We start from the raw sequence: 13,081 nt of genomic DNA, 5'->3' as shown, positions 1-13,081 counted from the left end.
CTATAAATGATTAAAATATGTAATAATGTGTGATGCAGCATGCCTCGGTCCATAGCACTGAAATGTCTTGTAAAGACATCTGGAAGGAAACCGTAGATGAACTCCTGTCACAAGAAGATGGAAAGACTGTGATGGGGGCTTGGGGGCGTTTGTCAGCGACGTGGACAGCAAGATGGCCGCAGGGTGAAGCCGCAGCGTGAAACCTCTCTCTCGCCAACCCCGAAAATAATGAGTAAAACTCGGAAATAAGAAAGCAAACAATGTACAATAATAGCCTTAAAAAGTAATGAATCTACGCTCTGGAGAAACCACAAAGCCTGAGAATATACTGCTAAAAAAGAAGGGTGAAGGAGCAAACGTGGAATCTACTATGGCAAACAAAGGGGAGCTGCAGCAATTGTTTGCGGATCTGAAAGACTCCCTGACTAAAGAAATCCAGGAGTTCAGAAATGACTTCAAAGCCTTCCGACATGATACAGAAAAGGATATTAAAACAATTATGGAACAAACAGCGGATCTGCGCAAGGACATGGAGAAAACAGCAAAGCGTGTGGACCAGCTGGAGACGAGAGTGAGCGACCTGGATGACGCAGAGAATACGCATCAAAAGCAGGTGAAACAGACCAAGACCCGAATGGAGGAACTGGCAGACCAGGTGGATTATTTGGAAAATAAATCCAGGCAAAATAATGTCTGTATCTATAATGTCAAAGAAAAAAGTGAAGGCAGCAATATGACCGAGTTTCTCCAAAGATTAATAACAAACATTTTGGAGGTGCCAGGTGATGCCAATATAATCAGAGCGCACCGCATGGGCATATACAAAGAGCAAACAAACTTTACAAGACCGATTATTGCAGCCTTCCTAAGCTTTGACACAAAGAAAAGAGTGCTTAAAGCAGCATGGGATAAAAAAGAAGTGCTGTATGAGGATGAGCGGATTTATTTTGACAATGATTATACATATAAAACAAGACAACAGAGAGCTCTGTATAAACCAATTCGGGCATCCTTGAAACTACAAAACATCAAGACGCACATCCTTGCGCCAGCTAAATTGAAGGTCTTCAATGAAGATGGAACATTTACAACGTACTCAAATTCAACAGAGGCAGCCAGAGACTTGGAAAAGAGAGGACTATATAAAGCAGAGCGTGGAAAAGTCACAGAGGAAAAGAAGAGTGGTTAATTACCAGCGCAAAGGAGTTCACAAACGGAAAAAAATGAATTCAGGTACCAACACATTATAAGACTAATATTTTCGTTATTTTTGATAAAAAGAAGAATGGTTAATTACCAGCACAAAGGAGTCTACAAACGGAAAAAATGGAGTTCAGGTACCAAGACATTATAAGACTAATATTTTCGTTATCTTAGAGAAAAAGAAGAATGGTTAATTACCAGCACAAAGGAGTCCACAAACGAAAACATTTAATTCAAGTACCAAGATATTATAAGACTATTTTTTTTCCGTTATCTTAAAGTTGAATATGGCAAAAAACAAAAAAAGAGGAGGGAGGAAAAGTAGATAACTTGGAAAAAAAAAAAAAAAAACTACTCCCTTTCTATCTATTGCTGTGATTATTATTTTTGTTATTATTATTGTTATTATTATTAATACTATTTGATTAAGCTGGGTAGTTAGTTAATCTAAAGTGTTGATTTTTGCAATATATTTAAAGTTTTTTTTCCTTTGTACTTTTCTTTTTTTTTTTTTTTTTAATGAATTTTCTTTTTGGGTGTGTACAGAATTTGGTGACGAGACAATATGATTTAAGTAATAAATAATTAAAAAGAATCTAGTGATTGCTCAAATGATTAGTAGGATTGTAGGATATTGTACTGCCAGGTCAGGATGTTATTTTTTGACCTGGAATACAATAATCATCCTTTTTTTTGTTTCCTTTTTTTTACTAATCAAATAGCCAAGAATGTGCTGAGAATAAATAGTTGTCGTTAGATTGAAAGAATTAAGAGGGGTTGGGGGGGGGGGGGGGGGTGATGAAATAAGGCAGGTTACAGCATGTATGGCAAATTGTGTGTGTTTTTATGGTTGGTTGTGAATGTGTGTGTTATGTGTTTAATAGTTCACAAACTTAAGGGAAGAAGTTGTTTACTGAATTTTGTTTATTATGATTACGATTAATCTACCAAGAAAAGGGTTTAAATTAGCTCACATTAATATCTGCAGCCTGAGAAATAAAATTATTGAAGTATCAGAATTATTATTGCTGGGTATACAGGTATTAGCATTATCAGAAACCCACCTGGATGATACTCTTAATGATGAGGTACTGGGTATTCAGGGGTATAATATTTTTAGAAGGGACAGGAATAGATATGGAGGGGGGGTGGCAGTTTATGTACAGAATCATATTCCAGTCAAATTAAGACCTGATTTAATGGCTGCAGATATTGAAGTGATTTGGCTGCAAATTAATTTACCACATGTAAAACCCCTGCTTATAGGATGTGTATATAGACCACCAAGTGCAAATATGGATTATCTTAACCAACTTTGTTTTATGTTAGATAAAGTATGTGATCTTGGTCATGAAATTTATTTTTTAGGTGATACAAATATTGACTGGAACTCATCTAATTGCCCACTTAAAGAGAAGCTTCAATCAACTGCTAGAACATGTAATTTAATTCAGATAGTGGAAAAACCAACAAGAGTGTGGATAAGGAGAGATGGTGGTAAAAGTGAAACGTGCATTGATCATATATTCACAAACTGTAGTTATTTATGCTCCAAAGCATTATCCATACCAGTCGGGTGTACTGATCATAATTTAATAGTAGCTATAAGAAAAGCAAAGGTGCCCAAATCAGGACCAAAAATTGTTTATAAGAGATCAATGAAAACATTTAATGAAGATGTATTTACAGATGATATTAAAAACATATGTTGGAAGAAAGTATTGGACAAGGAAAATCCAGACGATGCACTTGAAGTCTTTAATACATTATTTTTACAAATTATTGAAAAACATGCTCCTATTAGAAAATACTCAGTAAGAAATCTGAAATCACCCTGGTTGGATAATGAATTAAGAGAAGCAATGAGATTGAGAGATGAAGCAAAACAAGCAGCGATCCTATCAAGTTTTGAGTCTGATTGGCAAATCTATAAGAAGCTACGAAATTATGTGACAGCTCAAAACAAAAAGAAAAAACAATTGTTTTATGAGAACAAAATTAAAAATGTGAAAAACGATAAAAAGAAAATGTGGAATGTTGTAAATGACATGATGGGCAGAAAACCAAAATCTTGCCCATCTTATCTTGAAGTGGATGGAAAATATTTGACCAAGCCAGTTGACATTGCTAATTATTTTGATGATTATTTTTATTCTAAGATCAACTGTTTTAGGAGCAATATGCAACATGCAAGTATAAATCCCTCAACTACATTAATTAAAAACTCAATGAATAATAAGAACTGTAAATTTAAACTAGCAAAAGTAACCGTTAATGAAGTTGAGTGTCTGCTTACTAAATGTAAAGATAGACCACCAGGGGTTGATGATTTAGATGTTAAATTTCTTAGTTTGGTTGCTAATTTCATTGCTGTCCCTGTTTGTCATATTGTTAACTTGAGCATTGAGAAATGCATCTGTCCTCAAGCTTGGAAGATAGCTAAAATCATTCCACTTACAAAAAATACAGCTGCACCATTTTCTGGTACAAACAGTCGCCCTATAAGCTTGTTACCAGCTTTAGGAAAGGTAATGGAGAGAATTATCTTTCAACAAATACAACTTTATTTTGATGTGAATGGATTAAATACAGAATATCAGCATGCCTATAGGCCTGGTCACTCTACATGCACGGCCTTGACACAGATGACCGATGATTGGCAATGTGAGATGGATAATGGAAGATTGGTGGGGGCTGTTTTACTTGATTTTAGTGCAGCGTTTGATTTGATAGATCATCTGTTGTTACTGGATAAGCTTAAACAATATGGTTTCACTGTCACTGCATTAAATTGGATGGAGAGTTACTTAAGTGACAGAAAGCAGACAGTTTTCTTTAATGGTAGTTTTTCAAAGATCAGTCGGCTTAATTGTGGAGTCCCTCAGGGAAGTTGTTTAGGACCACTATTGTTTTCAATTTTTATAAATGATCTTCCGTTAGTTCTACATAAAGCTCAAATTTCAATGTATGCAGATGACTCGACCATATATGCTGCAGGAATGACCACAGATGAGATTAATAATATTTTGGAAAATGAATTAAAGTTAGTAACAGAATGGGTAAAGAGTAATAAACTTGTACTGAATGTTGGTAAGACAAAGTCTATATTAATGGGATCAAAGTATCAGATGTTATTTGAACCAAAATTGAATTTGAATATAAACAACATTCCAATTGACCAGGTACGAGAGACAAAACTTTTAGGTATTACTTTCAACAACACTCTATCATGGTCCCATCATGTTGATAATACTGTGAGCAAAATGGGAAGGGCTGTTTCAGTTACAAGAAGAATTTCTAAGGGACTGCCACCAGATGTCATTAGACAGGTCTTAAACGCTTTAGTTCTGTCACAGCTTGATTATTGTTTTGTTATTTGGTCTAGTGCCTCAATGATCGATATTAAGAAACTACAAGTTGTTCAAAATAAAGCTGCACGTTGTGCGTTAAATTGCTCCTATAGAACTAATGTAAAAGACATGCATGACAGTCTGAGATGGTTGTCTGTTAGTCAAAGGGCTACTTATTGTTTAGTTAATTTCATCAGAAACATAAAAGTTACACAATCTCCAGAAATATTATATAAAAGGTTATTAAAACATTGTACTCATCATGAATATCAAACAAGACATGCAATTGAAGGAAGGTTGAATTTTCCCAAAGTTAAAACATCTGTTATACAGAAAACTGTTATGTATAGAGCTATTGGAAGATGGAATTCATTGCCGAGTTATATTGTTCAAGCCAATACAAAAGAGGGTTTCAAAATTATGGTAAAACAGTACCTTCCAATATTTCATGAACTTTAATGATTTTGTGTTTAACCTTTGACATCTTATTGACTTGTTTGTTATTATCATGAAATGTATGGTTTGGGAAAAAAAAAAAAAAAAAAAGAAAAAGGAAATAATAACAATAATAATAATGTATGGGTAACCCTTTTCTCCCTTTGATCATGAAATGTACAAAATTGTAAAATTGTAAATGTATTTCTGAATTTTTGTAGGTGAACTATTGTCTTTGTCTGTGTTTGTATCTATGTTCGTTCTGTATGATGTGTATTTGGGTGTGTCGGACCCCAGGAAGAATAGCCATGCTTAGTGCAAGTGCTAATGGGGATCCATAATAAAGTAAAGTAAAGTAAAGTAAAAGACTTACCACCGGCTCCAGTGACTCCTACAGGCCATTAAGTGCACCTGCAGGCCAGACTGCAGCAGCCTGAGGTGACAGTGAGAGAACTCTTACATGTAGAACTGTAAAGGATGTGGGTGTTAATTCACTGAACACACCATGTTAAGTGGTCAGATGGGTGGGCTGCGGGCATTTTGTTTTAATGATCAATCAATCAATTGTGTTTTTTTAAGGAAAATGTATTCAAAGAGTAGAGAAATGTACACATGATATTGCATAAAGTTATCATAAACATTTGGGGGAACCATTATTAATGTCCCATTGTTGAATAGTTTTTATCATTATTATGTAATACTCTTACTGTGAACACTAACCCAGCACCATGCCCCATTATTAAATAATTGTATATTATTATTATTATTATTATTATTATAATATTTGAATTTAACCTTTATTTAACCAGGTAGACCTCATTGAGACATAACATCTGGGGCGGCAGTGGCTCAGGGGTAGAGTGGCTGGTAGAGCGGTCGGATTCTCAGTTCGATCCCGGGCTCCCCCAGAGTTAGTGTTGAAGTGTCCTTGAGCAAGACACTGAACCCCTAATTGCTCCCGATGAGCAGGTTGATGCCTTGCATGGTTTCCTCCTCCATCGGTGTGTGAATGTATGGGTGAATGTAATGCACAATCTATGTAAAGCGCTTTGGATAAAAGTGCTATATCAATGCACCATTTACCATATATAAATGCACCATATAACATCTATTTTTAGGCAGCACAATAAATAAAAACACATGTAATCAAATCAAATCAAATCAAACTTTATTTATAAAGCACATTTACAACAATCGAAACTGACCAAAGTGCTGTACATGGTGAGACAAAAAAAATGTACCTTCAAAGACAAATAGTTGTCACTCATCAGGTGAAATGCCTTTCCCTCTTTGATGAGTGGCAGGGTGTTTAGTCATTCATTCATTCATTCATTTGATGACCGGGTCATCGGTCAATAGGACCAACTCCTCTGGTCATCAAATGATTGGCTCAGGAATGCAACAAAAACTAAACAATCTCCATGAATTCAAGGCTTCATGGGGTGTGTAATTGATAGCAATAAAGTCCTTTTTTGGTGAACTACTCCTTTAACTCCTGCAGTTGTCACACAAAGCCACAGACAGACAGACAGACAGACACACACAGACACACAGACGCACACACACACACGTGTTTTAATTAGCGGTCTTTGCTGCATGTCTCTCCCCATCTCTCTCCTCTGTTTCCTGTCCATCTATACCATAAAACTATACATAAAAGGCAGAAAAAGACCAAAATATATATTTTAAAAAGAAGAAAGGCATTGCTTTTCCAATGTCAGTGTTTATATGCCTTTTTCAGAATGGACAAAATTAATTATTCTTTTTTTTCTGGTTTATATTGGTTTTCGGCCATAACAGCAATGATTATATCAGATATCACTCAACTCACCATATGATTCGAATCACGATACTAGGTTCACGATACGATTTTTTAAACACAATCATTTTCCAGACAAATGTAGTATTTTCTATTCACCTGTTTCCTAGGCTGTGTGTTTTCCACTTCCTGTCGATTTCATTGGATATCATTGGTCATCTGACCAGTTTCATTGGATTTCATTGGATCAAATCGACAGGAAGTGGAAAACACAGCCTAGGAAACAGGTGAATACTATAATAATGTGTTTTCTCTCATCCTCTTTTCAATACAGTAGCAAATGACTGAAAACTATTTTCATCAATTCTCTTCCAAAAATCCTGTATTTTTCTTATTTCTTTTGGGCTAGTTTTTGCATCGCGATACATTTTTTATTAAATGGATTTAAATTGTCACCAGTTTGAATCGATTTTAAATCGATTTACGTTACATGCCTACATTTCAGTTTTTTTTTCCCAATTCCAGTGTCAGTTATTTAGTTGTACATGTTTTCCTTCCCGACCCATAGCTTGAGTATCGCTCGATACTGAGTACTGATCCAATACCTGTGTAGTTTAAACACATCTAGGACAGTGGTTCTCAAAGTGGGGTCCACGGACCCTCAGGGTTCCTTGAGAGGGTTCCAAATGGACACTTACAGGTCTGTAACTCAGAGAGTGTACACATGGAACCAAATGGACCCTTACAGCTCTGTAACTCAGAGAGTGTACAAATGGAACCAAATGGACCCTTACAGGTCTGTAACTCAGAGAGTGTACAAATGGAACCAAATGGACCCTTACAGCTCTGTAACTCAGAGAGTGTAGAAATGGAACCAAATGGACCCTTACAGGTCTGTAACTCAGAGAGTGTACAAATGGAACCAAATGGACCCTTACAGCTCTGTAACTCAGAGAGTGTACAAATGGAACCAAATGGACCCTTACAGCTCTGTAACTCAGAGAGTGTACAACCACTCGGACCACTTACAGGTCCATTTGGTTCCATTTGTACACTCTCAGAAATTAAAAGATTTGAGAACCACTGATCCAGGAATAAATAAATAAATCCATTAATAATTGTTAAAGTGCAGCTACAAGTTAGTAAAGGAATAATGCAAAAAGTACAGTAAGAGTATAAAACATCAACTGAAGAGATTAAAATATGACTAAATGAAATATGTAAATGACCAGGTATCGTATCAGAGGCTGGAACACTCACCGATACCGACACCAGTATGTTAGTCCACGGACCCCCATCTAAAAATAGTTTTTGTGCCAGGGACCCCTGTACCAGATTTGTGCTCATGTGACCTAGTCGTCCTTTTTTGGGCCTTGTTTTCATAAACCTGGTTATTTCTCAGCAGTGAGGACTGAACCATCTCTCACCTGTTGCTGGGGGTCTCCCAGAGCCCACCACCATGCAGTTAGGACTGAACCATCTCTCACCTGTTGCTGGGGGTCTCCCAGAGCCCACCACCATGCAGTGAGGACTGAACCATCTCTCACCTGTTGCTGGGGGTCTCCCAGAGCCCACCACCATGCAGTGAGGACTGAACCATCTCTCACCTGTTGCTGGGGGTCTCCCAGAGCCCACCACCATGCAGTGAGGACTGAACCATCTCTCACCTGTTGCTGGGGGTCTCCCAGAGCCCACCACCATGCAGTGAGGACTGAACCATCTCTCACCTGTTGCTGGGGGTCTTCCAGAGCCCACCACCATGCAGTGAGGACTGAACCATCTCTCACCTGTTGCTGGGGGTCTTCCAGAGCCCACCACCAGTGAGGACTGAACCAGGAGACGAAGGCCAGGTTCTCTGCACAGAAGGCCAGGGCCCAGAAGAGCAGCAGAGCGGCGCTGTGTCCTCGGGTGCGGTCCATCACCAGCACCCTGCGTCTCTCCACCCTGAGCAGGACCACGGCCCAGACCCAGCCCAGCGCCGAGAAACAGCCGTACAGAAGCACGTAGCCGGGCAGCTCCCCTCCACTGTAAAGCATGGAATAAAGAGAAATAAACAGCCGTACAGAAGCACGTAGCCGGGCAGCTCCCCTCCACTGTAAAGCATGGAATAAAAAGAAATAACGTCTCATGACTGAACCATTCTGTTAGCATCACCCCATACAGTATCACAAAACATACAGTAACCACTTCAGCCCTATATACATTTAGGCCGATCTACAAGCTCAATGCGTCGCGATGCCACACACACACACACACACACACACACACACACACACACACACACACACACACACACACACACACACACACACACACACACACACACACACACACACACACACACACACACACACACACACACACACACACACACACACACACACACACGTTTTAATTAGCGGCCGTTGCTGCATGTCTCTCCCCATCTCTCTCCTCTGTTTCCTGTCCTATACTATAAAACTACTAACTAAAGGCAGAAAAAGACCCAAAGATATCTTTAAAAAAGAAGAAAGGCATTGCTTTTCCAATTTCAGTGTTTTTTTTTTTACAGAATGAGATCATATCATATCGGTTTATATCGGTTTTCGGCCATAACAACAATTATTATATCAGATATCACTCAACTCACCATACGATTTGAATCACAATACTAGGTTCACAATACGAATTTTAAACACAATAATTTTCCGGACACATCTAGTATTTTCTATACTATAATAATGTGTTTTCTCTCATCCTCTTTTCAATACAGTAGCAAATGACTGAAAAATCTTTTCATCAATTCTCTTACAAAAATCCTGTATTTTCTTATTTTTTTGGGCTATTTTTTGCATCGCGATATATTTTTTATTAAATGGATTTAAATTGTCACCAGTTTGTATCGATTTTAATCGATTTACGTTACATGCCTACATTTCAGATACATAAAATGTTTTTTTCCCAATTCCAGTGTCAGTTATTTTGTTAGTAGATGTACAGATGTTTTCCTTCACGATATCCATAGCTTGAGTATCGCTCGATACTGAGTACTGATCCAACACCAGTGTGTAGTTTAAACACATCTAGGACAGTGGTTCTCAAAGTGGGGTCCACGGACCTTCAGGGTTCCAAATGGACCCTTACAGGTCTGTAACTCTGAGAGTGTACAAATGGAACCAAATGGACCCTTACAGGTCTGTAACTCTGAGAGTGTACAAATGGAACCAAATGGACCCTTACAGGTCTGTAACTCTGAGAGTGTACAAATGGAACCAAATGGACCCTTATAGGTCTGTAACTCTGAGAGTGTACAAATGGAACCAAATGGACCCTTACAGGTCTGTAACTCTGAGAGTGTACAAATGGAACCAAATGGACCCTTACAGGTCTGTAACTCTGAGAGTGTACAAATGGAACCAAATGGACCCTTACAGGTCTGTAACTCAGAGAGTGTTGGTTCCATTTGTAAACTCTCAGAAATTAAAAGATTAGAGAACCACTGATCCAGGAATAAATAAATAAATCCATTAATAATTGTTAAAGTGCAGCTACAAGTTAGTAAAGGAATAATGCAAATAGTACAGTAAGAGTATAAAACATCAACTGAAGAGATTAAAATGTGACTAAATGAAATATTATCATGTGATAAATGACCAGGTATCGTATCATAGGCTGGAACACTCACTGATACCGACACCAGTATTTTAGTCCATGGACCCCCATCTAAAAATAGTTTTTGTGCCAGGGACCCCTGTACCAGATTTGTAATGTTTAAATGTAAAAAAATATATATTTTCCCCAAGAAGTTTTTGAAAATAGCCGATCTACAAGCTCACAACGCGTTGCATCGCGACGCGTTGTGAGCTTGTAGATCGGCTATTTTCAAATATCCAATAGATAGGTTTAAAATGCTCATGTGACCTAGTCGTCCTTTTTTGGGCCTTGCTTTCATAAACCTGGTTATTTCTCTCGCAAAATCTGGCAAAACTGTCTCTCACCTGTTGATGGGGGTCTCCCAGAGCCCACCACCATGCAGTGAGGACTGAACCATCTCTCACCTGTTGCTGGGGGTCTCCCAGAGCCCACCACCATGCAGTGAGGACTGAACCATCTCTCACCTGTTGCTGGGGGTCTCCCAGAGCCCACCACCATGCAGTGAGGACTGAACCAGGAGACGAAGGCCAGGTTCTCTGCACAGAAGGCCAGGGCCCAGAAGAGCAGCAGAGCGGCGCTGTGTCCTCGGTAGGGATGGAGCTCGTAAATTTTTATTGATAATGAGCACCTTATCGAGCCTGCTTATCGAACCGAGCTTTTATCGAGCCCACTATCGATCTTTTTCTATTATTAAGAAAAAATCACACCCAGTGTGAAGTGGGCGGTGTGGTCACAGTGGTCATCACAGTGATGGAAGTTCACTTAAAGAAAAGTAATATTGTGGACCAACCATTGTACACCCCTAACTTAAAAAAAAACATAAATGTGTTTTTTTTAAGTGCATAGTCCTATTTATAGGGCTATGCACAATTCTGAACAGAACCGGTATCTTTTTTTATTGGCCAGTTGTGACAGTGAGTTTGTGGCTGACCACTATCTAAAATTAAATGAAGATGACAAAAGTTTAAAATATTTTTGCCTATCATTAAAACAACCATTCATATAATGTGCAATAAGTGTTAAATGGCTTTAAATTATGAATAGTACTGTAATAATTACTATAAAATCTCCATGTCTCTTCAACTCTTTATAAACAAAAAATGCATATTTTCTTTGTTTTAACCAAAATATATCACTCTCACTAGATTTTACTAGGGCCTTCAAATACAGTATTTTTCTAACAGACGGAAGGCAAGTGACCCGGGTTTCCCCGGGCAGCGCTGTTTGGCACAACTTGCAGCTATCAATACACTTTTAGACCGACATGTTTGTGCCAGTGTGGGTGATTAGATTTATTTCTTGATCGCCTCTTGTTTTGATAGTTTAGACATGACGTCATGGGCCGCTGCACTCGATAACAGGCTCGACAAGCCCAAAGCTTATCGAAACCCGGGTCTCGATAAATTCATGCCCGGGTATATAATGGACCCGGTTTTCGAGCTCCATCCCTAGTCCTCGGGTGCGGTCCATCACCAGCACCCTGCGTCTCTCCACCCTGAGCAGGACCACGGCCCAGACCCAGCCCAGCGCCGAGAAACAGCCGTACAGAAGCACGTAGCCGGACAGCTCCCCTCCACTGCAAAGCATGGAATAAAGAGAAATAACGTCTCATGACTGAACTATTCTGTCAGCAACACCCCATACAGTATCACAAAACATACATTAACCACTTCAGCCCTATATACATTTCAGCCATTTGAAAATAGCCGATCTACAAGCTCACAACGCGTCGCTCTGTGAGCTTGTAGATCTGCTATTTTCGGTGTGACACTGGTGTGCAACTAAGTATAAATCATAAATCAATCATGCATAACTCCTAAACCTAAACTCTAAATGTCTAATCCTAACCCCAACGTGAATCTTAAATCTTAAATGCAATATCAGTATCGAACCGATATCAAGAGAGTATATCGGGGCCCGGACCGCTGGCCTAGAGGTCCAGACACCTAGGCTCATAAGCAGCCTGACAGCGCACCGCCGGTTCGAGTCCCGTTCCCGATGGTCTTTGCTGCATGTCTCTCCCCATCTCTCTCCCTGTTTCCTGTCCATCTATACTATAAAACTATACATAAAAGGCCGAAAAAGACCAACAAATATCTAAAGGCATTGCTTTCCCAATTTCAGTGTTTATACTGAATGCCTTTTTCAGAATGGAAAAAATATTATAATTTTTTTGTACAGAATGATTTATCATGTGATAAATGACGAGGTATCGTATCATAGGCTGGAACACTCACCGATACAGACACCAGTATTTTAGGCAGTATGTCGGCCTAGGTGACTGGACCGCTACGACAGAGGTCCAGGCTGCAGATATACAAGCTTGTACATCTGCTATTTCTGAACATTTTTGAAAACATTTGAATAATTTAGATTTTTTGTAACAAAAATCTTCTCTTCTGGGGGGTCCCTGGCACAAAGCATTTTCAGATGGGGGTCTGCGGCCAAATACACATCATTTTGGGTGGTCCTCCTTGGCACGAAAAGGTTTGAGAACCACTGATTTAGAAGACACAGGGGTTGACACTAACGGCTGCCCGACTGCCCGTGGTGGGTAAACAAAACTTGCGGGCAGGTGGAGTTTGCTTTGGGGTTGCCCGACCGGGCAACTGCAAGTTTTGGGCGGAGACAAAACCGTCTTTAGTTCACTATAAACACAACACGAGATATCTGTCTAAACACCTGAACGTGGCCAGAGCGC

At 39.0% G+C, this 13,081-nt stretch overlaps 1 protein-coding gene across 1 annotated transcript in view; it reads right to left on the bottom strand.

Annotated features, from left to right (window-relative positions):
* Nucleotides 1–8,138: 8,138 nt before the first annotated feature.
* Nucleotides 8,139–13,081, bottom strand: part of LOC308080231 (NACHT, LRR and PYD domains-containing protein 12-like) — a gene marked incomplete at its 3' end in the record, with an annotated part of 63,789 nt that continues 58,846 nt past the window's right edge. The window contains exon 15 of the mRNA XM_080422007.1: nt 8,139–8,772. Within this exon, the coding sequence (XP_080278133.1) occupies nt 8,139–8,772 (634 nt within the window). The remainder of the gene's footprint in view (nt 8,773–13,081) is intronic.

The sequence above is a fragment of the Gymnoscopelus braueri genome, assembly GCF_963280865.1.
Source record: "Gymnoscopelus braueri genome assembly, chromosome: 24".
Taxonomy (NCBI): domain Eukaryota; kingdom Metazoa; phylum Chordata; class Actinopteri; order Myctophiformes; family Myctophidae; genus Gymnoscopelus; species Gymnoscopelus braueri.
Note: the sequence above shows the minus strand (reverse complement) of the source record. Positions and strands in the feature narration are given on the sequence as shown.